This window comes from Lepus europaeus, chromosome 23 (genome assembly GCF_033115175.1).
Source record: "Lepus europaeus isolate LE1 chromosome 23, mLepTim1.pri, whole genome shotgun sequence".
NCBI lineage: Eukaryota > Metazoa > Chordata > Mammalia > Lagomorpha > Leporidae > Lepus > Lepus europaeus.
The window spans coordinates 23041377-23066987 of NC_084849.1; the positions used below are offsets into that span (position 1 = coordinate 23041377).

Here is a 25611-nt window from a genome sequence, read left to right on the forward strand (position 1 = left end):
GTAGTCCCACAGTAGTACCTGTGGGACAGTGAATAACTCACTTGGTGTGAGTTAGCCATACGTTTTGCTGAAAAAGTAATGCTTGATAATGTAGGCCCTGATGAGTGTGTGAGCCTGGAGTGTAGTACATGCACCACCATACCTTTCTGAAGTCCAGGCCAGAGGATGTGGGATGAGTTAGACATCCAAGGTATCTTCTCTTGGTGATCTCGGGTTTGGTTTTGTTTGTTAAGATTTGTTTATTTGAAAGGCAAAGTTAGAGAGAGAGAGAGACAGACCAGCCTTCCATTCACTGGTTCACTTCCCAAGTGGCTGCAATGGCTGGGGCTGGGCCAGGCAGAAGCCAGGAGGCTGGAATGCTGTCTGGGTTTCCCTTGTGGGTGGTGGGGGCCCAAGCACTCACACCATCTACTGCTGTTTTCCTAGGCACAAGAGCAGGGAGCTGGATTGCCTGTACAACAGCCAGGACTTGAACTGGCACTCATGCGGTGTGGGATGCCAGCGTCACAAATGCAGCTTAACCAACTGTGCCACAACACGGCCCCAGCGATCTTGTTTATTTGTGAACCATCACTGTGATGTGGGAATGGGAAGGTTGCTAGTGTGGCATCGAGAGCATGGATTTTGGGGCCAGACAGACCTACCTAACAACCTCTCTGTCTCTTTTTTCTTCTGTAAAAGGAGTTCATTGGGCGGGTGATTGTGGTGCAGTGAACTAAGCTGCCACTTGGGATGTCCACATCCCTGTCGGAGTACGAGTTCCAGTCCTGGCTAACCTGCTTCCAGTCCGGCTCCCTACTGCTGCTCCCAGGAAGCAGGAGTTGATGGCTCCGGTATTTGAGTCCCTGCCACCTCTGTGGAAGACCTGTATTGAGTTGCAGGCTCCTAGCTTTTTGCCTGGCCCAGTTCCAGCTGTGACAGCCATTTGAGGAGTCAGTCAGCAGATGGAAGATCTCTCTCTTTCAGATGAATAAATAAATAAATTAAATAAATATTTTTTTTAAAAAAAAGAACATAGTGATGGCCATCCTCAGAGTTGATAATAGGGATTAAATGAGGTAGCATAATTCTTGATCAGAATTTCTTTCTTCTTAACTCTGTTGTTAACCCTAACAGGGATTTTATTTAACTAAAAATAAATGTTATTTATACAGTTAGAGCAGAGTAGCTATGCTTTTATTCCACCCGTTTTGCAAAATGGTATTCATTTCTTCCTTTCTGCTGTCTGTCTTTGTCCCCTAGGGGAACATGTAACGTCAAGGTTTAAAAATGAAGTGGAGCGAATGGGTTTTGATATGAACAACGCCTGGAGGATTTCCAACATCAATGAGAAGTACAAGTGAGTTATGTAGGTCCCTGTGGACTGTGGCTTACAGCCAGCGCCTTTGCAGAAACCCCAGTTGTCATGTGGCAGAATGTTGGAACCTAGACTTTTACTTGAACTATTTTAAAGTCCAAGTGCATGTTCTTTAGAATATTTTCTGAACCTTCTGTTCCCATTGCTATCATGGGAGTGGAAAGTGAGCCTTACTTAACGGGATCCTGGCACCTTCCTTTTCTCCCCCTCCAAACCTCTGGTCTTCCTAGCACAAGCATGTCCAGATAATACTGTTTCTACCTGTGGGCAGGCAGGTTCCCTTGTTCCCGCTACCACTTGACATCACCTTAGTGATAGGATCAGTGGTCTCATTAGCAGGGACAAAATACTTAGGAGCTAGTTTTTATGACTTTAATTTTATTCCAGTTCCTATGAAACAGATGTAAGTTTTACTCTGTTCTTTAATATGTTGATCTAAACACTAAATTCATTGCCATGATCATTTAACTATTAACCTTTTTTAAAAAAAAAAAATATTTATTTGAAAGGCACAGATTGAGCGAGAGGGAGAGGGAAAGGGAGAGAGAGATTGAGAGATTCCATCCCCTGGTTCACTCCCCACTTGGGGCTGGGCCAGCCCAGAGCCAGGAACCAGGAGCTTCTTCCAGGTTTCATGCATCAGTGCGGGGGCCCAAGTACTTGATCCATCTTCCACTGCTTTCTCAGGCCATTAGCAGGGAGTTGAATCAGAAGTGGAGCAGCCAGGACAGGGACCTGATGCCCATATGGGATGCTGATGTCGCAGGCAGCAGTTTAACCCACTACTCCACAATGCCGGTCCCTAACTATTAACTATTAATGTGAGTATTGTTAAATATTTAGCTATTACTTGTTTCCTTAAAACATGTAAGTGTGTTTTCATGGAGGGAGGTAGTTAGCTACTGTGACTTTGATATTTTGAATTTTATAAAATGATAGGAAATTGGGAACTTTATGTTAATAGATTATTCTCCTTCTAAGTTTTTCTGTAGCACTAACCACTTTTGGTCATTTGAAAGGCTGCCTCAAATTACGATAGGCATTTTCCTGGTCTTTTTGTGCTGGCTGCTAGAATATTTCACTTGTCTTCGGGAAAGCTGTAGTAGATTACTACACACAGCTCTTCATGTGGGCTTTGGCCAGGAGTTAAGACCTGCTGACAGGTCTGCTGCCTATCGGTCCTCTTTCTCTGTTCTCGGCAACAAATCAAGGCAGAGCAGGGTGAAGGCTGGAGGACGGCGGCCGCAGAGGGCCTGAGGCTGCCATGGGGGGCCGAGTGTAGGCCGTCTTTTCTGTACTGGAAATTGCTTACCCACAAATGAGCATGCAGTTGGTGGCTTTGAGGAGCTGACTAGTGGGTAATGTAGTACCTGTGGGACAGTGAATATAATGTTCAGAAAATTGGGTAGACTCAGAAACTGAATTGTTAGGATAAAAATCCTTAATTAATATAGGGTTAAAAATTAACTTCCTGTCCTTGAATCTATTAGTTCTACTTCAAAACTAGTCTTCGGGACATTGGAACATTCTTCCTGGGGTCAGCATTGTGGCTGATTCGAGTCCCAGCTGTTCCGCTACCCATCCAGCACCTTAATGGACTGGGAAAAGCAGTGGAAGATGGCCCAAGTGCTTGGGCCCTGTACCCTTGTGGGAGACCCAAAAAAAACCTTCAGGTTCCCTGCTTCGTCCCAACCCAACACAGCCTAGCTACCTTGTGGCCATCTGGGGAGTGAACCAGTGGATCAAAGATCTCTCTTTGTAACTCTGCCTTTCAGATAAAATAAATAAATCTTAAAGAAAAAAAGTTCTTCCTACTACAAAAGAAGAACAAGAACCAAATCTACTCTTGAGTTTGAAACAAAGCAACAAGACTCATAAACTGTGGTCAGTGTGTCCCGGGTTATCTTCAGGAATTTGTGAGTTAGGAAATTACATAGCTACTCTTGGCCATAGCCGTTCTCATGGTTCAGTTGCTTTTTAATATCCTGAAATGTGGAAATTGAGAACGGGTTGGGGATACATAGTGCAGAATGATCAAACCCCCGTGTCTTAAGCCTGTTTGTGTTTTTCTGCCTCTTTCCTGATGTATAAGATAGGCTGGAGCAGGGTGGTGGTGGAGTTTGTATGCTTTAAGATCTGGACTAAAGGCCTTGTTACTTTCTTTCTTTTTGTTAATTACATTATTTATCAAAAATAAATATTAAAATATTCAAAGACCACTTCAGGGCCTTGTTACTTTGACTTTTAGAAAGAAAGAATGGGAGGATGGGCATTTGACCCAGCAGTGAAGACACCTGTATCTCACATGGGAGTACCTGGCTGTGCCTGGCTCTGGCTCTGGCTCTGGCTCTGGCTCCTGACTCTCACTTCCTGCTAATGTAGACCCTGGGAGACAGTAGTGATAAATCAAGTAACTGGGTTCCTGGCACCCATGTGGAAGGTTTTAGTTTTGACCCATTGCCCTTTGCGGGCATTTAGGGGATGAACCAGTGCATGGAGCTCTCTTAAAAAAATTGTTTAAAAGGAAGGTTGGGTTACCCGTAGGAGGACACTGCCCTGCAAGTAAAAACCAGTCAGAAGCACTGCTGCGCAGGGCTTTAGCTTAGCTAGTGTTAGCTAGCACCTGCCCTAATGAAATGAGAGCTTTCCCCTGCTGAGTTTACTTTCTTCCTCGGTGTGTTTTACGGAAATTGTGCTCACTAGTGTATCCCATCACAGACTCGATTCAGTGCGGCTGCTGGTGTTTGAGCAGAGGCCAGCATGCAGTGTTCTTTCTGCACGTCCAGAGCCGTGCCCGTTACCTGGACATAGGATGCCCTGTTTGGTTCAGATCAAAGGACGAGTTCAGGAATCCTTTGAAGTCTCTGGAAACTTGAAGTTGTAGGCTTTTTCCTTCCCCTGTTTCCCTTTGACAAAGGCCTCAAAGACTGGATGTCTGGTAGAGGTGCCCAGCCTCTGTTCTGTAATTGTACTGCGTGTTCATGTAGTGAAAATATATTTATTCTAACAGTTACAATGAGAATAGAGACTACCCTCTTTTTCATCGCTAGTGAAGGTTGCTGGATTTCCTAAAGGCAGCATCAAGTGGAACAGTGTGATGTACAAACAAACAATTAAGGCAACCCTCTGGGGGAGACCAAAGCCCTAGTAATACTGCTGCTTGTCTTTTCACTGCCCCTGTGATGGTGAGATCAACACCCATGTATTGGCTGACCCAGTGTCTCTCTCCTTTTCTTCCCCTTGCCCATCTCTCAGGTTATGCGGGAGTTATCCACAAGAGCTCATAGTGCCTGCCTGGATCACTGACAAAGAACTAGAAAGCGTAGCAAGCTTCAGGTCCTGGAAGCGAATCCCTGCTGTTGTCTACAGGTGAGTAAGCCAGACCACCCCCAGCTAGGGCTGGTGCTACTGTCCACTGCATGTGGTGTTCTGCTCACCTGGGAAGGGAGGGGGAGGGTTCAGAATTTGCCAGGCAAGACCTGTGCTTCCATATTGCCAGAGCTGTTCTGTAGCACCATGTCAGTCCTCGGCGCATGCAGAACACTAGCTTGTAGTTCACTGACGCTGATGAGGACATTTTAATAGACAAATGACTGCACTTGCTGTTTTAGGATCCTTTTCTCACATCCCAGGAAAAGGTAATATGCTGATTGCGTTTAGCTTCAGATGTTAGCAGGACTTTGGGGTTGAGAGTGGTGAGTCCTAAGTGTGTGTTTTGAGAGGAAGAAGGCTAAGGCTTGAGTGGATAGAAGATTCAGAGGTCAGAGGCCTGAGAACCAAGGGATACAAGTTGTGGAAGGGACTGGGAGTATGGTGACAAAGCATGAGTTCTGGTCTGGAGCTACAAAGCCAAGTTCTGGTGTGTGCTGACACTTCTCACGGCGGCCCCTCGGGCAGGCTTCCTAACTGCCTCCAGTCTGTCCCTGCTGAGGAAGATGGAGAGTTCTTACTTCGCAGATGTGCTGTGACATCCGAAGGCAGTCTGTGAACACTGGGCTTCTCTGAACAGCATTCTGAGCGGCTTGTGACCCTGCGTGCTGAACGCCTGCTTTCACAGAAGCACTTTGGACCTGTAGGAAGGCGCTCCTTGCTGCTGTGCAGTGCCTCCAGCTTTCCCTCCTGCTGCCTTTTCTCGGCAGATTTTTCCCTGAGTCGGGCCAGACCAGTGGCTTAGTTAGAAATTCCTTCAACCAGGAAGTAATCCACTGAAGTGAAGGTGTAGGAAGGGATTTCTCTCCTTGTAGAATTCCCAAAGAAGTAACCAGCTTGTCCGTTTAGTCTGCTGAAGGCAGAGTGGGATGCCACCCATGAATAGAGAAAGATGGAGAGGTACGTAGTCTGTCCAGTGGAGCCTGATAGGGTTTTGATCTCCGTTATCATCACTGTTGTTTTCAGACTCCTAGAAAAACAGGACACCAAATTTACCCATCATTCAAGTGGGAAGGCTGACACAGGAATTGGAGGATAGTGAAAGCTGAAGGGATTTATGAGTCTTGTCCGTGATCCGTTGAACTGGCAGGGAAAAGCAGCTCTCACTGCTGTGCCAGCCAGCAGCTGCGTTAGGTCAGCAGTCCTGGCGTTTGGCAGAAGCACTTTCATTTTCAAAGTAAGGAAATGGTGAATTCACTCTTTTGGCAGAGAAGTCTAAGATTGATGATTCAGGCCTAGTTGAAGAAAAACTTCATAGAAAGTAATAAAAATGGGAAGCCTTTTTTTCTCCCCCTTTAACACTTAATTCTAGAAGGCATGAGCCCTAGGGTTTTTCCTGGTTTTTTGGAGACCTTAGGGTATACACAGAGTATTTTTTTATTTGCAGTTTTTCAGAGAAAAGTCTGCTTTCAAAACATGATAGATGTAAGTTGCTGATGTGGTCCGTGTGAAATCTGACAGACTCCCTGGAACTAATGTGTCTCAGGTCCTGCGTCCTGTATCTGTGAGCTGCACCCTGGTGGCTTTGTGAGGGAGGGACATGTGGCAGGACATCCAAGACTCCACCACCCTGCCCCGCGAGCGGAGCTGTACAGGCTGTGGTCCCGCCTGCCAGGTGCCAGCAGCCGCTGCCTGAGAGCGCTGTGCTGAAGCTGCAGGACTGGGGCTTGCCCTGCTGTGGGGGGAGCCCTGCTGTGGTGTGGAGTCGCCATGGCCGGCAGAGCTGGCTGGAACACAGCAAGATGGTGCAAGGGGTGCCCATCCGTGGTGCAATTCCCAGCTCCCCCTTTGCGCGTGTGCTGAGGATTAGAAACCCCTAGTCCTGTAGGGAGCTTGCCTATCTCTAAGCTAAGGACAGTCAAAACAGTTCTGTATTTCTGTGTAAAATTGGAGCACTCAGTGTTTGCAACAGTTAACAGGTATTTATCCACTGGCCATCTCAACTTTTATACTTTGCCTGGTTCTGTTTAACCAAGATACAAATGCTTTTCTTTCGTGATTTGTTCACTGTAGTGTCTGAATTACCTTTCATGAAGTCTAAAGAAGCGGAGAGAAACGTAGATGCTCATTTCAGTAGCCCAGCAGAAGTGTAGCTGTGTGAATGCCAGTGGCCCTCAAAGCTGAAGACCCAGGCCTCAGAGTGCCACCTGTTGTTTCTCTAACGCACTGCTGGGCAGCGAGCAGAGGAGAAGGCTGGGAGAGACCTCTGCTGCAGAGGTTGGCAGTCCTTCAGCGCGGGGGCTGCCCAGGCCGTCACCTGCTAGGTGGCGTGTTGTTTTGTTTTGTTTTGTTTTAAATTAATTAATTAATTTATTTTTTGACAAGCAGAGTGGACAGTGAGAGAGAGAGACAGAGAGAAAGGTCTTCCTTTACCGTTGGTTCACCCTCCAATGGCCACTGCTGCCAGCGTACCGCGCTGATCTGAAGCCAGGAGCCAGGTGCTTCTCCTGGTCTCCCATGCAGGTTCAGGGCCCAAGCACTTGGGCCATCCTCCACTGCACTCCCGGGCCATAGCAGAGAGCTGGCCTGGAAGAGGGGCAACCGGGACAGAATCCGGTGCCCCGACCGGGGCTAGAATCCGGTGTGCCCATGCTGCGGGCGGAGAATTAGCCTAGTGAGCTGTGGCGCCGGCCCTAGGTGGCGTTTTAAGAAGCAGTGAGGTTTTTTTCCAGTTTGGCCCTGTTCAGCCTGTGAGCTAGTTGAGTGTGTTGATGACACGCAGGTGTTTTCAGTTGCTTGTCTTTCCCAGTGGGAAAGAATTTAAAAACTATAAGCAAACTGCTTATTGCCAAATTTAATTTATAACTTGTGAATTTTAGGGTTAAAATGAAAATATTTCTCATATTCCCCAAAGATGACATATTGGGTAGTATAATTTCTTTAAATCCATCTGCCGTACGTATTTGTGCATGTGTGCATACATGTATTTAGAAACAGTTCTAAAGAAAATACACGATTAGTTTCTTCTGGGATATAGAATTTGGGGGCATTTAAATTTTTTTGCTCACCAGCTTTTTATTATGATGATTTATTTTACAATGAACTGGTTCTTTTTTAAAAAAACACTTGTCATCCACTTGGAAGACAGAGTGACAGTGAGAGAGAGAGAGATCTGTGCTTCCGGCCGGCGCCGTGGCTTAACAGGCTAATCCTCCGCCTTGTGGCGCCGGCACACCGGGTTCTAGTCCCGGTTGGGGCACCGGATTCTATCCCAGTTGCCCCTCTTCCAGGCCAGCTCTCTGCTATGGCCTGGGAAAGCAGTGGAGGATGGCCCAAGTGCTTGGGTCCTGCACCCGCATGGGAGACCAGGAGAAGCACCTGGCTCCTGGCTTCGGATCAGCGAGATGCGCCGGCCGCAGCGGCCATTGGAGGGTGAACCAACGGCAAAAAGGAAGACCTTTCTCTCTGTCTCTCTCTCTATCCACTCTGCCTGTCCAAAAAAAAAAAAAAAAAAAGAGATCTGTGCTTCCTTCACTCCCCGTATGCCTACAACAGTTAGGGCCAGGCTGAAGCCAGGAGGCTGGAACGCCATCTTGGTCTCCTTCATGGGTGGCAGGGGCCCGAGCTCTGGAGCCATCATCTGCTGCCTTCCAGATGGATCAGCAGGGAGCTGCAGCAGAAGCAGAGTTGCAGGGCTTGAACCAGGCATTGTGATGTGGGATGTGGGCATCCCAAGTGCTGGCTTAACTTGCACCCATGATTACTTTTATAACTTAAAAAGCAAAACAGCTTTACTGAAATGTGCCACCTAAAATCTACTGTTTCAAATTGCGCAATTCAGTGAACTTTAAGTATACTGTATTCGGAGTTGTGCAGAACATTTTCATCAGCCTAGAAAGAAATTCCATACCCGTTAGAAGTCACTCTGCACTCCCTCGTCAAACTGCCTTCCCCCGGCCCTGAGGGACTAGTAATTTACTTTCTGTCTCTATAGATTTGCCTGTTTTGGACACTTACTATGAATGGAATCACACAGCACGCAGCCTTTTGTGACTGGCTGCTTTCACTTAACATGCGGGTTCATCAGTGTTATAGCTTATATCAGAATTTTATTTTTACTGCTAAGTAATATCATTTTTCTAACTTTTTAATTGCTAAAATTGCCTAACTAGGAAAAGCTTTTTTTTTTTTTTGTAAGATTTATTTATTTGAAAGGCAAAATTAGAGGAAGAGAGGGAATTAGAGGGAGTTGCTGGTGCACTCCCAAATGACTGCCATTGCCAGGGCTGCGCTAGGCTGAAGCTGGGGGCCTGAAACCCCTTTGGGGTCTCCCACATGGGTACAGGGGCCCAAGGACTTGGGCCACCCTCTACTGCTTTCCCAGACCATTAGCACGGAGCCGGATCAGAAGTGGAGCGGCGGGGACTCAAACCAGCGCTCATATGGGATGCCAGCATCACATCCCACTGTGCCACATGCTGGCCCCTTTATTCATTTCACTTTTCTGTTTTTTTAATGTTTGGTTTTTAGTAGCATTTTATATATAAGGAGTATGCTTTCTGCTGTTTTTGAATAAAGGACCCATCAGAGCACGGTTTACCAGGTTGATGCTGTTACTTGGCTTCTGAGAGCCTGAGGAAGGATAGCTGGCTCATTGAGCTATCCACCTATAATAAAAGCAGTTGGTGACTCATGAAATCTCAGGAGTTCTATAAAGCAATTGCTGTGGACCAGGTGCTTCAGTCCAAAGGTGGGATCTTATTTTGAAAAGAATCTCTAAGCCAGCCATGACATACAGTTGCTGTAATGGATGGCGTAGCAGGTAAAGCCACTGTGTGCAGTGCTGGCATCCTATATGGGTGCCGGTTCGAGTCTCGGCTGCTCCACTTCTGATCCAGCTGTCTGCTATGATCTGGGCCCCTGCACCCACGTGGGAGACCTGGAAGAAGCTCGTGGCTCCTGGCTTTGAATTGGTTCAGCTCCAACTGTTGTGGCTATTAGGATAGTGGAAGACCTCTTTCTCTGCCTCTGTCTCTGTAACCCCACCTTTCAAATAAATACATCTTAAAAAAAAAAAATGAGATGTACATTGAGTTTTAAAAAAAAAGTCAATGAGACAACGCATTTTTCTGTTTTAGCATTTGTTACATCAGGGTGTTTATACTTTATTTCCCAAAAACATTTGAATATTCAAATATTTAAATTGTGAATATTGTTGTTTTCTGTAAGAGTTCACGCTTACCATTTTGTTAGTAACTTTACAGAGATTTTTCTGATGGTATGATAAGAAAGATTCGTATATGTCATATTTATTTCTGTTAGTGTATGACTTTTTTTTAAATTTTACTTTCTAAATATCTGCATTTCTTTTTAAAGATTTACTTATTTATTTGAAAGGCTGAGTTAGAAAGAGAAAAAGAAAAATCTTCCGTCTGCTGGTTGACTCCCCAGATGGCCACAATGGCTGGAACTGGGCTAGTCTGAACCCAGAAGTTGTTGCTGGCTCTCCTTAGTGATTCAGACTGGCACCCATATGGGATGCTGGCATTGCAGGTGGCAGCTGTAGCAGCTACACCACAGCGCTGGCCCCTCTACCCTCTTTAATACCTAGAGGCCTTGGCGTCAACCCAGTTGGGTGTTACTAGAGTCGTGCTGTTGAGTAAGGCGTTGGAAATCCATTCCCTTAGTTTCTTTGTGACGGCAGAGCATCTGAAGGGGGCCTCTGGTATCAGTACAGCTGTTGTCTCTTGTTCCCTACACAGGCACCAGAGCAATGGCGCTGTCATTGCCCGCTGTGGACAGCCAGAGGTCAGCTGGTGGGGCTGGCGAAACGCAGACGATGAACACCTGGTGCAATCAGTAGCCAAAGCTTGTGCCTCTGACTCCCGCTCGAGCGGCAACAAGCTGTCGGCCAGGAACGCTGCTCGGGACTTCGCCAGTGGGGGAGACCTGTCAGATGTGGAGTTTGGTAAGGTGCTCCCAGGACCCATGGCGCCAACTTTCACAGCATCGGAGAGCTTTCTTGAAATGGGCTTTTGTTTCTTAAAAGACACGGTTTTGTTAGAGTGTCTGAAGCTTCACTTGAGGGATTGTGTGAGGAGTCGTGCATCTTGGCAGAGAACCAGAAAGCCCATTATGTCAAGCCTTGAGCACTTAGTGTTTGTCATCTTTTTTTGCCATTGTGATAAGCATGGAGAGTGGGAGGTGGGGGCGGGAGTGCCACACTTCAGGAGAGGACTGTGGGTGTAAACATGAGGTGTGGGAGATTGGGCTGTGTGGGTTTTCATGGGTGTTCCAGAAGCGTAAATCCTTACCGTCTCTAAATAAGAAGGCAAAATAGAAAATCAGTTAGAGAAGTCCGTGTATCATGGGGTTGTAGTTAGAGTTTCAGTTCTGACTTGTTGTTGTTTAGTACTGTAACACACACCTGCGGTTCTTAAGTGTGCGCAGTTCTGGGAGGGAAAGGCTCATGTAGTCCCCTCCCCTCTCTGTGTCCCTAGACTCCTCTTTGTCAAATGCTTCAGGAGCAGAGAGTTTAGCCATCCAACCACAGAAGCTGCTGATCCTGGACGCTCGATCCTATGCAGCAGCTGTGGCAAACAGAGCCAAAGGAGGAGGTTGCGAATGCCCAGGTGAGGTGTGTGGTGCCTTGTCCCCTGACCCCACCCCGTACCCTGACTGTCTGAGTCCAGCTCCTGCCCGTCCTAGGCTTGGCTCCCAGTCCGGACCTGTCTTGAGAGAGCCAGAGCTCCTCTTTGGGTTCTTAATGCTGTGCATTTATTTCTGAGGAGAAAGAGAAAGGGAAGCGCAGTGTGGCCAGGTCCTCTCGAGTCCTGCACTGGCCCCATGTGTAAGGGAACCAGTGCCCTGCTGTAAGGCCTGTTCACTGGCTTCCTGTTGTCCTCATCACCGGCCTCCTGGCACACTCCCCTGAAAATGGAGGTGGAGACAGAAGGCAGCATACCCCCAAGAGGGGCCCACCTCGGCACTAACTGGATTCTGGTGGCACGAAAAGAGGCTGTGGGCCCCGTGTTTGGGTGTGAGCTAAGCTGGGCACTGGAAGCAGTAGCAAGGTAAAATCAGAACGCTTGAAGGGGTTCTTCTGCCAGGGTCTTTGCAATGAGATTCTGGAGCTACAAGGTGTCAATGAGGATCAGGAATGAAATTGTGGGTGAGATGGAAGTTTATAGGTCTGCCTCTTAAAAGATAAAAGCTTTTTTTAAAAAAATTGCAGTCTTTTAAAAAATTTTTATTTTATTAAATATTTATTTGTTTTATTTGAAAAGCAGAGTTAGGGAGAAGCAGAGAGAGTGAGAGAGAGAGATCTTCCATCCACTGGTTCACTCCCCAAATAGCTGGAGCTGGGCCAGTCTGAAGCCAGGAGCTTCTTCCATATCTCCCCTGTGGGTGCAGAGGCCCTAGGACTTGGGTCATTTTCCACTGCTTTGCCAGGCCATAGCAGAGAGCTGGATGCTAGGGCTCGAACCAGCACCCATATGGGATGCCGGTGCTATAGGCGGCAATTGAGCCTGTTATGCCACTGTGCTAGCCCCAAAGATTGATTGATTGATTTGAAAGGCAGAGTTACAGAGAGGCAGAGAGAGAGGTCTTCCATCTGCTGGTTCACTCCCCAGATGGCCACAACAGCCGGAGGTGGGCTGATCTGGAGCCAGGAGCCAGGAGCTTCTTCCAAGTCTCCCGTGTGGTGCAGGGGCCCAAGGACATGGGTCACCTTCTGCTGCTTTCCCAGGCCATAGCAGAGAGCTGGATCAGAAGTTGAGTAGCTGGGACTCAAACCAGCGCCCACATGGATTGCCGGCACTGCAGGCAGCAGCTTTATCCGCTACACCACAGCACCAGCCAACAGATACCACTTTTATGTATCTTTTTACAACTTGAACTTTCTTTTTCACCCTTTTTTGCAAAACTAGAATTTAAGCACTGTCTTTTAAAACACTGGGCTAACACCACAGCTGCATTAGCAGCCGTGATTTTTTTTTTTTTTTTTTTTTTTGATAGGCAGAGTTGGAGGGAGGGAGGGAGGGAGGGAGAGAGAGAGAGAAAGAGAGAGAGAAAGGTCTTCCTTTTTCCATTGGTTCACCCCCCCCAAATGGCCACCATGGCCGGCGTGCTGCGCCAATCCAAAGCCAGGAACCAGGCGCTTCCTCCTGGTCTCCCATGCAGGTGCAGGGCCCAAGGACCTGGGCCATCCTCCACTGCCCTCCCGGGCCACAGCAGAGAGCTGGCCTGGAAGAGGAGCAACCGGGACTAGAACCTGGCACCCCAACCGGGACTAGAACCCGGTGTGCCGGCGCTGCAGGTGGAGGATTAGCCTAGTGAGCTACGGCACCGGCCGTGATGGGTGTGTTTTATAGCCAGCTTGCTTCTTTTAAATTTGGCCATGTGGGCTTAAAATTCAATATATTTATGTTCTCTTTATTGTTACTCTCTTCAGAATACTACCCGAACTGTGAAGTGGTGTTTATGGGGATGGCAAACATTCATTCTATTCGGAGAAGTTTTCAGTCCCTACGATTGCTGTGTACACAGATGCCGGATCCGGGAAAGTAAGACCTTGGCTATGGCTCTAATTTGCTTTTTTTTTTTTAACAAAATTGAGTTAGGTGTCATTGCTTCTATTTCCTAGTGAACTTCTGTTGTACTTTCGTTCTTTTTGGGTACTCTTGTGCCGGGGTCAGGAACGTAGCAGCACATAGGAGATACCAGGAAGAAAATGTAACCCTTTGAACGGTTTTTAAGTAAGCACAGCACAGAGCTCGGACCCCAGCACAGAAGTGTTTCCTTGTTCTCAGAAGCTCTCTCACGTTGTTTTCAGCGCAGAGTAATTTGATTATTTGATTTCTGATGGCCTGTGGCACTTACCAGTCAAAATTCATCATGTTCTAAAAGGATTAAATTTGTTAGGTCATTTCCTTTTATATCTGCTTCCAATTTCTGCGCTACTCTTATTTACTGAGAACATTACCATGATTTTTAGTGCTTATTAAAAATGAATGACTGGCGTTTGCAGTGAGGAAGGTAAAGACCTGCCTTCTCCCAGAGTACTGTTTGAATATGTGAGAAATTAGGAAGACTGTTGTGAAAGATACACAGATAACTATTTACTGGTTCAGGAAGCCAGAGAAGACAGACCTTTCTTTTTTCTGGGGCTTGTGCTGAGCCCACAGTTGCCATGGCTCCTGTTCCATGGCGCTCAGGGTTACAGTGAGCTGTGCTGTGCTCCTGCGTCACTTGTGCTGCCCCTCCTAGCAGCAGCCGTGAAATTCATCGCAGCTGCAAGCAACTCAGAGGGCACAGCACTGTCTTTCCGGGATGGCCTGGCCCGAGAAAGGAGCTTGCCGCTTGCCGCTTCCCGCTGGGGATGAGCCATTTTCCTCTGCCGGGTCTTCTGCTCCGGGACTCCCTACAGTGGGGGTGGGGCTTGGCACTCAGGGAGTCTGCTGGGAACTGACTGTGTGACCTTGATCAGTGGTGTGGGTCCAGTTTTCCAAAAAGAAGGATCAGTACCACATGTCTTAATACCTTCCACATTCTGAAATTCTTTATTAAAAAGCTGTTTTTTAAACTCACAAAGATGCAGTTGTCATTAGGTTGGTCGCTTTCATACCTTCTAATAACTGCTGTCTCATTTACTGAGAACATTGTCATGCTAACCTGCACCTGGTCCAAAGTGCATGCATATGTTTTGTGTTTTTAAAGAAGAGGTGATGCTTGGTGTGCATTTGGCAGAATGCTAATGCAGTTTAAAGCTTCCTTTGTGGATCAAAAGAAGTTCCTGCAGTAGTGGCACCAGCTACAAGTACGCCCTCAACATGTGCTTGGGGTGCCAGAGGACGGAGGGACATGTGCTCCTTCTGCTTCAGAACAGAATAGGACAGGGAGCGAGAAGCCGCTGGGCAGCTCCTCGGCCGGCCCACGGCGTGCAGCTTCTCCAGTAGGCGTGGACGGTACAGCCGGTTCAGTCAGGTTCAGAACTGGACATGGATTCTCTTGTTTACCATTTCTCCAGGGGCAAGGAGATAATTCAGTACTTGCTTTCCTAAGTCTTATCTTTTTATTTCTTTCATGACTATGTGAGGAATGAGACAAACAGTTGATCCATCAGGAAAAAATGTTCTCTGGTACCTAGTAGGAGAAGGCCTTGCAGTTAGATTTTTACAAACCATGACAGGCCTACAGTTCATTAGGCAAGTACGACTGCTCCCTGTGCCCCAGGCACCGAGACCCAGTGTCAGCACTCTGAGGAGTCACAGCCTGGTCGCTAGGGCAGGAATCCATGTGAAACCAGCGCATATGCACTGCCTTCTGTTTGTCTGGAAAGGCTCCCTCCTTCAACTGTTCCAGAAACTCATAGTCCCAAGTTTCGTAGGCCTTTATAATAAGGTAAAGCTTCCTCAGAGCCCCCTTCTGTTAGTTCCATATGTGACTGCATTTGGGAAAACTATGCCTCTTTTTGGGGGGATTGGCAGCAGGAGAAGCATAAGAAACACAGTGTCAACACAATCATAAAACAAAATTGTGATCAATTTGCTATTATTCCCAAGAAATAATTCTTGCTGATACTTTTGAAGGTTTTTGGGAAACAAGGTTCTTCTAGTACCTTGCTGAATCCAACCTTTGTTGGGCGTACTGTGTGGTCACTTGAGTACTCATTTATGTAAAACATCAGGTTGGCCCATCCCATGTCACATCATGGTGTGTGTTAGGTCTGGGTAATATGCAGCACCCAGCCCGCTTCTCATTCTAGTCTTGCTTTTGTGAGTTTACTGCCTTTTTTTTTTTTTTTTTTGAGATCTTGTTGGGCATAATTAATTATCACTGAATACAAGTATCTTCTATTTTACATCTTCGTGGCTATATTTCCTCTAGGAGAAAATTCTGGAAGGAGTTACACTATATATTCCTATCATGGACTGAAAAATATTAAATACTAATTTTCTCTGGGAGATTATCTGTAAAGCTTTTGTAACCAAAGGTCATCCTGTTAATTACCATCCTTATTTTTAAAACATTCCTCTATTGCATAATAGGGCTTGGGGTCTCATTCTTGGACATGCTATATAAACACAGATTTCTGTTTGTTTTAGTGTAGTCTATTTGCAGAGAAAAATCTTGGGAGTTGCTTTGTAATGTGACAGGCACTGGGCATGATCCAGTCGGTCAGGAAAGCCAGCATTTCAGCATCTGCTCCCGTTCCTCTAGTTGGCTGTCAGCTCTGGAAAGCACGAAATGGCTCCATCACCTGTCCGTGCTGCTGAAGTCCGCCCTCCTCGTAGTGCACGCGGTGGACCGCGACCAGCGGCCGGTGCTCGTGCACTGTTCCGACGGCTGGGACCGCACCCCGCAGATAGTGGCGCTGGCTAAGCTCCTGCTGGACCCTTACTACCGCACCATCGAGGTGAGCCTCTGGAGTGGCTGCAGAATGCGGGCCTCCAAGGGTTCTGTGCTCAGATTAGGGAGGGAGGATTCGGTCCAAAGGGAAATTTCTTTGTTTTTTAAATCATAGTTCCTTTACCTTGAGATTAATTGTGGTGGTGCCTACCACAGTCCTTTTACTTCTTAAAATGGGGCAGATTGAGTAACAAGATACTGAGAGGACCTATTTTCCTTTGAGACCTTGTATTTGGGAGTTTGAGGCCAGGGACATGGGATTCTGGAAAAGGATCTTGGCTTGCTTGTTACAGTAATGGGTCTCTGTACTGCCCCAGATGTTCCGTGAGAAAGGAGCCCTACTTGAAAGTTAACACCTATTGGGTTGAAAAACCATGAAGTGCCCTAAAATATGTGAGGGTTTGTAAAATCGGGGGGTGAGGAAGGATTTTTATGACATTGTAAATATTCCCCCAAATAGAGAAATTGGAAAATAAAAGAAAATTGTGGGAGGGGAGCTTTTAGACAGTCCAAGAGGCTAAAAGTTGAAACAGACTCATGAGGGCTTAGACGAGTGCCCGGTTAGTACCTTGCAGCGGTTGAGTGGAGTGGAGGAGACTGGGGGGTTGCCGTCTGTGTGGATTCTTCAGGTGGGCTTATCGGGGAGGCTGGCAGAGGGACTGGTGTCAGCGACAGCAGGCTAAGGACTGTCCTGGCCTGGACAGGCCAGCACAAACGGTCTTTTACGGCTGCCTCCCTGCAGGGTTTCCAGGTCCTCGTGGAGATGGAGTGGCTGGATTTTGGCCATAAGTTCGCTGACCGGTGTGGTCACGGGGAGAACTCCGACGACCTGAACGAGCGGTGCCCGGTGTTCCTGCAGTGGCTCGACTGTGTCCACCAGCTGCAGAGGCAGTTTCCGTGCTCCTTGGAGTTCAATGAGGCGTTCCTCGTGAGTCCGAGCTGCTCGTCCTTCCCTGGGGGCGGATATGCACGGGAGCCTGTGCAGTGCTTTTAGAAGTTGAGAGCCGGCAAAGTATTTCCTCCCATTTTTATTTAACAGTGACAGCAAACAGCCATTTACTCAGTGAATCCAGGTATACCAGGTGTGCATAAATGCCCTGGGTGCTTTTAAATCTGGCTTTAAAAAGGGATGATGGGAATCCTGAAGAGCAGTTCTCAGTATGTCCTGTGTGCCCTCCAGGCCGCCTCCCAAGCCCCCACACCTGACTGATCGCTCTCTGCCCCCGTCCTTTCCCGGGCCACGCTGTCCCTGCCTCTTCTAGCCTCTCTCCCTCTGAGTGCCCGCTCCCCTGCCCGCTCATCTGCTCTGCTGGCTCCGGGGTCCGCGCACTGCCTTCTGGGTCTGCGTGCGCTTCCCTCTCTGAGATCCCAGCCGCAGCAAGTGTACGCGCCATCACCATCTCCCATCACCTCCCCCCTTGGCGCAGGTGGTCTCCTTCGCAGCGGAACCCCGTCTTCTGAACTTGCTCTCAGGTTCCTCTCTTCCCATTCTCTCAAACCCCTTCCAGTCGGCACTCGCCCCCATCACCTCACCAAAGCTGCTCTCGGGCTCCGTCTCTTTGATCCCTTGTTACCATGTAGCAGTTCATCTTCCGTGGACCTCCAGGTGCTCGGTGTTTGTTCTCCCCTCAGTGGTCTTTGGAACCGCGGGAGCCTCAGCAGCCACCTCCACCCCCGGTGCTCGAGTCTCCTCTCATGCAGTCTGCTGGCTTTAACTGCCGTCCGTATTCTGATGACCCCAGTCAGATGCCTTCTCCGCTTGACTCCAGACTCAACATGTCCAACTGTGACCGCTTGGTACCTCAGTACACTTAGTTGTTCTAGTGGCATTTCACACTTAGGTTCAAAACTTTTTTTTTTTTCTATAAAAGATTTTTATTTATTTGAAAGGCAGAGTTACAGAGAAGCAGAGGCAGAGAGAGAGGTCTTCCATCCGCTGGTTCACTCCCCAGATGGCCACAACAGCCAGAGCTGGGCCAATCTGAAGCCAGGAGCCAGGAGTTTCTTTGAGGTCTCCTATGTGGGGTGCAGGGGCCCAAGGAATTGGGCCATCTTCAGCTGCTTTCCCAGGCTAGAAGCAGAGAGCTGGATCAGAAGTGGAGCAACCAGGACTTGAACTGGAGCCCATATGGGATGCTGGCACTGCAGGAGGTGGCTTTACCTGCTACCCCAGAGTGCCAGCCCCCAAAACTTACCTCTTGACTTTTATGGCTCTGTACCTCAAAACCTGATCACCATGAGTTCTTCATCTCAGTGTAAGGCAGTTCATCCTTTGATTTGTCAGGGGCGAAAACTCCACTCCACTTCAGCCTGTCCGATTCTGCAGCTTTGCTTTAAAAATACTTCTAAAACCCGCTTTGTTTCCACTTCTGCTGGTGCCACACTGGTCCATGCCACCAACACCACCTGTCCTGGTTCCAGAGTGTCAGCCCAGCAGAGTGATCCTTCTAAAACATAGACGGACCATGCCACACCTCTGCTCAAAGCCAAAGCCAAAGTCAAAGTCCTAGTGACTGCCAGGGCCTCCTTGAAGCGGCGCTCTATAGGTTCATCTCCTGCTGGGACGCCTTTGTGCAGCCTCCTGGAGTCCCGCTCGCCTCCTTGCAGTCTTGTGTTCGCCTCAGTCATTGTGTGTGCAGCTGCTCACGTGAAGTTCTGTCGCACTTCCCTCAGTCCTCAGCACACTGCCTCACACCTGCCCCGCCCCCCTCAGCATGCCTCGTTCTCTGTAGCCCTGATCCACCCCTCCCGGGAGAGCAAGTGTCAGCAGCGCCAGAGAGCAGGCTGGTTCTGCTGCAGACCCCGTGCCTGTGGTCCTGTCTGGGGCGTGGCAGAGCTCAGTAATGACTTGTTGAGTGAGTGAGCAGTTTAACAAGTGTGCTGTCAGCTCGGGCGTGAGTTGAGCACTGACCTGCACCTGCCCCAGCTGATCTGCTCTGTCACTCGTGAGAACGGCTGAGAATCTTGGAGACCGTTTGCCAGGGAAACTGGGAAGAGGGCAGCTGCCAACAGTCCGTCCTTGACTGAGCAGTGCTGGTGACCGGGCTTGGGCGCAGCAGTTGGTGGTGTGCAGTTGACTGTGGCGTGGGTCACTGGGCCCCTCCATCCTGAGCCAGCGAGCTGCAGTGCCCTCGGGGACATCGGGCAAACGGGCTCAGCTGTAGGATGTGATGCCGACTGCTTGACTTTTGTCTTGTTGGACTCTCACAGGTGAAGCTGGTGCAGCACACCTATTCCTGCCTCTTTGGAACATTCCTGTGCAACAATGCCAAGGAGAGAGGGGAGAAGCACACTCAGGAGCGGACATGCTCTGTGTGGTCGCTGCTTCGGACAGGCAACAAGGCTTTCAAAAACCTACTGTATTCCTCTCAGTCAGAAGCCGTACGTACCCTTCAGCCTCGCATTTGTGACCAGCAGGAGGAATCTGGGACCAGAGGATGGGCTGGAGCCTTTTTGAGTACTAATGTTTTTTTAAAGATTGACTTATTTATTTGAAAGGCGGGAGGTGTGGGGGTGGAAATGAGGGGAAGATCTTCCATCCATTGGTTTACTCCCCAAATACTGGCAGTAGCCAAGGCTAGACCAGGCTGAATCCATGAGGCAGGAACTCCATCCAGGTCTCCCACAGGATCGTCAGGGACACAGGTGTTGGGCCGTCATCTGCCTCCCAGGTGCGTTAACAGGAAGCTGGATTGGAAGCATGGAGTAGCCAGGACTTGAACCAGGCACTCCAGTTTGGGGTGCCAGTACCCCAAGTGGCAATTTAACCTGGTGTGTCACAACACCTACCCAGGAAGGCCTCTGTGCTGTCTCTAGATGAATTGGCTCCATTTTTTCCCCCCAACCATCCTAAGCTGAGGGAAGCCGGCTTCCTGGTGATGCTCCGACCCGCTCCTCACCACTCCTCATTCAGGATGGTTTCATACACATCTCTAACATTGTCACCTTAGACGGTGAATGCTCCAGAGCCTGTCACCAAGTGCTCCTAGCATATTCCAGTTGAAGGGTGGAAGAGGCACTCAAGTTGTTTTCTGGATGCCCTTGGTCATGCAGAAGGAGCTGCTGCCAGACTCCCAGCCCCTTCTCCATGTACCCAGTGATGATAGCCACAGCAACTTCTCTTTCAGCAAAAAACTGCATCTGATGTTGCCACATGTGCCTGTGATTCTGTTGGCGTGCGAGTTGGCAGGAATGCCCTCGGTGAAGCAGAGATGGGGCGGCACATATGTCTCTATCAGTACGTCCCCGTTCCGTTCCCTGTGTCGGAAGAAGTCAGGAGGAGGCTTAGCAGAGGCTACGCTGCTCTGCTGGACTGTTAATGGTCAAGTTGTGGGGAGGAAAACACCATTGAACCACTTGCTCCTCACTTTTCTTCACTGTGCCTGCTAGCAAAGTAACAATCCAGAAAAAAAAATTCCCTCCTCTTCACATGATAATTTAAATGATCCTATAAAACAGGTTTGACAGTGTCTGCTGAAGCCAGGCTTTTGTTCCAAGGACATGGACAATCGCCGCCTAACCAAATGACTCACTTTCTTAGGCAGTAAAAGCAACAGATCAAGCTGACAAAAGTCATTCATTCAGGAAAGGCAGCCTGAGAAGTAATTAATGAAGACGGGTCTTGAGAAAAATCCGATGGCTTTTCGTACCCAGGAGAGCTCTTGGCTGGAAAGTCTTGCTGGATGAAACCTTTAGTCCTGTACTAGAAAGGCCTGTAGCTGCCAAGGCCCCCTCCCTGCTGAGAATGGGCTGGCCTGGTGGGTACCGGAGCTGCCTGCTTGTTCCGACTCCTCATTGGACATGTTTAAACCCATGTCCCCTTCTCCTCCAGGTGCTGTACCCTGTGTGCCACGTCCGTAACCTGATGCTGTGGAGTGCGGTGTACCTGCCCTGCCCGGCCCCGTCCACCCCTGCGGATGACAGCTGCGCACCGTACCCAGCTCCAGGCACCAGCCCCGATGACCCCCCCCTGAGCCGGTGAGCCTCCAGCTGTGTGGCAGATTCCCGTGCTGGGCCGTGCCCAGGCATGCTCCGAGATCATGATGGGGGCTCACCGCGCAGCATCTTTCTTAGCTCTCCGGGTTTGCTCAGGGAAGGTGGAAGGGCCCTGTCAGTGTCTGAGCACGGCTCGGGTGCCGCGAGTCCCTGAGTTCTTTGTTTCCGCCCCCCTGTGTTCCTCCCTCCCTGCCAGTTGTCTTCAGAGGCTTGAAAGATAGATGCTGTCAGGTGGTGGATAATTTGGCTTTGCTACTTCTGAATTATCTTTATTAAATTCAGACTGATAGATCATAAGTTCATTTAAAATACTGTGTCAGAAAATGCGCAGTGCTACTTTGCTGAAAAACAGCAGCATCATGAGGAACCTCTGTTTAAAGCAGCTTTGCGATGCGCTTGTTTGTACGTAGGGCAGCAGGTGGGCGGTGCAGACTGGCAGCAGGACTCGGTTTTGCCGCTCTGGCCGTCTGCGGCGCCTGGAGGGGCTGTAATGGACCCGATGACAGAAGAGCTGCTTGTTAAAGCTGTTGTTGTCTCTCCTCCCTCTGACGAGCTGCAGACACTCACTGCCCTCAAACTCCTTTCTTGTAGGCTACCAAAGACACGCTCGTTCGACAATCTGCCCACAGCCTGTGACAACACGCTGCCTCTGGCCAGCCGGCGCAGCAGCGACCCCAGCCTGAATGAGAAGTGGCAGGAGCACCGGCGCTCACTGGAACTGAGCAGCCTGGCCGGCTCTGGAGAGGAGCCCCTCGTGGACAGCCTTGGGAAGCCCAGCAAAGTGCTGGGGGGCGCTGAGCTGTCGGTGGCAGCCGGGGTGGTGGAAGCGCAGATGGAGAACATTTTGCAAGAAGCCACCAAAGAGGAGAGTGGGGGAGAGGAGCCTGCCCATAGGAGGGGCTGCGCTACACAGGAGGTCAAAGAGGAGGAGGCGTCCTTAGGAAGGGAGAGCAGGAGGAGGACAGCGGACGGCTCGGCTGTCGTGCTTCACCAAGAACCGGGGCTGGAGGATGCTGCTCTGAGGAGCCATCTAGGCGTGAGCCTGTCTCTGCTTGCCCAGGCTGTTCCTGAGCAGCAGGGCGGGCAGAGTGTTCCCCCCAGGTCTCTGCAGGTCCCGTCTGTCCCGTCTGTCCCGTCTGGGGGGGAGGATGCCCAGGAGGCCCGTATGGAGCAGCCTCAGATAGCAGATACCATGGAGGGGAGGGAGGAAACCCTTCTTCCGGTCCCAGTAGATGCAAAAGTCGGCTATGGTACCTCGCAGTCGAGTTCTCTGCTACTTTCCCAAGTCCCACATGAGACCAGAGGACCAACTGTGGACAGTTCCGTGGACACGTTAACAGAAGAGGAGGCGACGTCAGCGAGTGGGCCCCAAGTGCGTCCCGGACCTTGCCTGGTAAACAGCGGCAAGGACACGGAGCCCGGGCCTTCGGAGAGGAACCTGCTGGGGAGGCCCCAGGTCGGGCCCGTGGCGCACAGGACTCCCCCTGGCAGCACCCTCAGCCCCGCGCGTGCCCCGCGTGCCTTGCCTTTAGCTGAATGTAAAGAGGGGCTTGTGTGCAACGGGGCCCTAGAGGCGGAAAACAAGGCCTCCGAACTGCCTCTGGGGCTTAGCACGCTCCACACGTACCCCACACTCAACGGGCATTGCGCCAACGGGGAGGTTGGTAGGAGCAAGGACTCTCTGAGCCGCCAGCTGTCTGCCGTGAGCTGCGGCTCTGCCCACTTGCATTCAAGGAGCTTGCAGCACAGATGGCTGCACGGTCACTCCGGGAAGCCGTCCGCAGCCAGCAGTCCCGAGCAGCCCTCCCGCAGCCACCTGGACGACGACGGCATGCCCGTGTACGCGGACACGATCCAGCAGCGCCTGCGCCAGATCGAGTCCGGCCACCAGCAGGAGGTGGAGACCTTGAAGAAACAGGTTCAGGAGCTGAAGAGTCGACTGGAGAGCCAGTACCTGAGCAGCTCCCTGCGTTTCAATGGGGACTTTGGGGATGAAGTGGTGAGTAGGCAATGGTTCCTCCATTGTGGACGCGGGAGGTGGCCTAGTGAGCCTGGGTGCCCCGTGTGCCCACGTGCCTGGCAGGTGGAAGGTCCAGAGGCGGTCGGCAGCCCCAGCCGCAGGAGCAGCCTCGGCCTCTGCTCTCAGCTGCTCTGCTCCCTGTGCAGGCACCAGGAAAGGGAAGCGCAGCTTGCGCTGCGGACTGGGGCCGTCTCTTCGGAGAGGCTCAGATGCTGGCCGAGGGGCATTGTAGGGCGTTGGCCCTTCCACACTTGGGCTACAGCTTTGAAGGTTTAGTTCTTTCTAAGCAAAATATTTGTACTCATCCCATGTCAGGTACTAGCAATAGAGATGGAGGAAAAGATTGGTTTCTTGCACGGTTGAGGAATTAGCACTGATGGGGCTCAGTGGCCAGAACTGAGCGTCCCAGAGGGAGGCGGTCAGGGAGGTGCTGTCTCTGGGTGGGTCCGACTCGGTGTGAGCCTGGCTTGGAGGCATCAGCGTACATTAAAGGCGGGCACATCCAATGACTTTCACTTCCAAACGACTTCTCGGCTTTTGCTTCATACCAATGGTGGCTTCTGCTCTTTCCCGAAGAATCCCTCAGAGAAAGGAGGGCGCGACCCAGACAGTCCGTGGTAACCAGGTCGGCCGGCCCAGTGACGCGGCTGACACTCGGAGTTCCCTCTCCGTCCTGGGCTCCTCCTCGCTCACTTCCTGGAATCCCAGGCCTGCCTTTCCACATAACCCGTGTACCCTCCTCAGCGGAGCTCTGCTGTCTCTGCACCTGTTCAGCACAGTTCTTGATGGCAGATGCATCCACAGATTCGGCAGCCCTGACACTCAGACCTGCCCCCAGGCCCCGGGCTTTCTTCTTCACCAAGCCCTTTCTTCTTTTGGGAGGAGTCCAGGTTCATTCTGTTCAGCTTTGTTTGTTTGCCAACAGACTTCAATCCCCGACTCGGAAAGCAATCTGGATCAGAACTGTTTGTCTCACTGCAGCACAGAGATTTTCTCTGAAGCCAGCTGGGAGCAGGTGGATAAACAGGACACGGAGGTACAGGCTCAGCCCCTGCTCTGAGTGCCATCCATGCAACTGTTCTGTAGTTCTTCTCCACACCCATCCCTGACCCATGCCCCTGGCCAAGGAAGAGACCCTCACAGCACAGGTAGCCTTAAGCCCGTGCCATCTCAGCTCCTGGAAACCCACATTAAGCCCATCACTGCTGAGCCAGGGAGACCCGGCTAGCTGGCCCTCTCTCTTCGTTGCCTCTATCAACCGAGGCTTTGCCAGCTCACAGCCACCCATGTGCTGCTGCCTGCCACTGTATCTCAGGGGAGACTGGAGTGCCCTCCAGGGAAGCAATTGGACGCCTTTCTTGTACTGTTGACCTGCTAGGCTGGTGCCACGGGAGCCGATGTGGTCCTCATGACTCTGCCACCCCTAGCACGGCTCTACTGGCTCAGCGGGCATGGCTGCTCCTGTCACTAACCTAGCCCCTTCTGTTTCACAGATGACTCGTTGGCTCCCTGACCACCTGGCTGCTCACTGCTATGCCTGTGACAGTGCCTTCTGGCTTGCCAGCAGGAAGCACCACTGCAGGTGCCTTTGGGCTGTGGCAGGGTGGGCGGGGTGGGCGGGGTGTGGAGGCTGAGGTTTGGACCAGAGAGCCTGCAGAGTGGAGGGCTGTGGGTGTCTGGCTGGGAAAGCTCTGAGACAGACTCAGGTGTCTTAGCTCCCGTGCCTCTGAAAGTGGTGTTTGTGCAAACACGTTTAGTATCTCTGATCGCAACCAGTGATAGCTACTACATTTTGAAGCATGCCAATGATGGCTGCCTTTGTTTTGTTTCCTGAGTGAGGGAGCAACAGCCACCACTCACAAGCAGCATTTCTTATTCCCAGCATCAGCCTTCCCATTCACGCTGGCTGCTGCGGGCAGGGAACTTCCTTTTCCTTCTCAGTGCCTGCTCCCGACCCTACCCTGTCTTCCCTAAGGCCGCTGGGGGCACAGCTGAGGACGGTGTCTTCTGACCCTGTGGCTGCTGACTTCTCTGCGTCCAGGCTCGGGTAGTGGGTCACTAACGCTGTTCTGGCGCGGCCAGGGCGGCCCCTGTAGGCTGCTAAGTGTTCTGGGAGCGGGAAGCTTCTCCGAACACTGCCTTCCGGAGGGACCTTTACTAGTGATGCTTCTAGGAGCACAGATCCCCCTGCCCTGCGCCCCAGGCCCAGACGTCCTCGGGTCGGCGTCTCCTCTGAGCTCTTTCTCCCCTCCTTGCAGGGATGCTGACTGTGCTGATCAGCCGTGGTGAGCATCTGCAGCAGCCTGCCTGTGATGTCTGCAGTGACTCCCCCACACTAATGCTGGCGGACCCCTCTGCGCGCTGGGGGAAGCCTGGGGCTGGGCAACACAGGCAGGCAGGGCAGGGCCATCCAGAGCATCCAGAATGACCCGGCAGCAGGCTGAGTACACGCTGGTGT

General features: G+C 50.5%; 1 protein-coding gene across 10 annotated transcripts in view; it reads left to right on the forward strand.

The window, feature by feature from the left end:
- The window catches only part of MTMR3 (myotubularin related protein 3), a 158689-nt gene that overhangs the window by 125568 nt on the left and 7510 nt on the right, over positions 1-25611 (forward strand). For 5 of the 10 annotated variants that reach the window (XM_062182651.1, XM_062182646.1, XM_062182645.1 and 2 more), the window contains 13 exons: positions 1243-1339; positions 4613-4726; positions 10489-10694; positions 11227-11358; positions 13182-13293; positions 15950-16145; positions 16881-17066; positions 19349-19519; positions 20970-21115; positions 21725-23132; positions 24079-24189; positions 24647-24735; positions 25412-25438. In XM_062182651.1, the coding sequence (XP_062038635.1) occupies positions 1243-1339; positions 4613-4726; positions 10489-10694; positions 11227-11358; positions 13182-13293; positions 15950-16145; positions 16881-17066; positions 19349-19519; positions 20970-21115; positions 21725-23132; positions 24079-24189; positions 24647-24735; positions 25412-25438 (2995 nt within the window). The remainder of the gene's footprint in view (positions 1-1242; positions 1340-4612; positions 4727-10488; positions 10695-11226; positions 11359-13181; positions 13294-15949; positions 16146-16880; positions 17067-19348; positions 19520-20969; positions 21116-21724; positions 23133-24078; positions 24190-24646; positions 24736-25411; positions 25439-25611) is intronic. The other 5 variants (XM_062182649.1, XM_062182648.1, XM_062182650.1 and 2 more) reach the window with 5 other exon arrangements.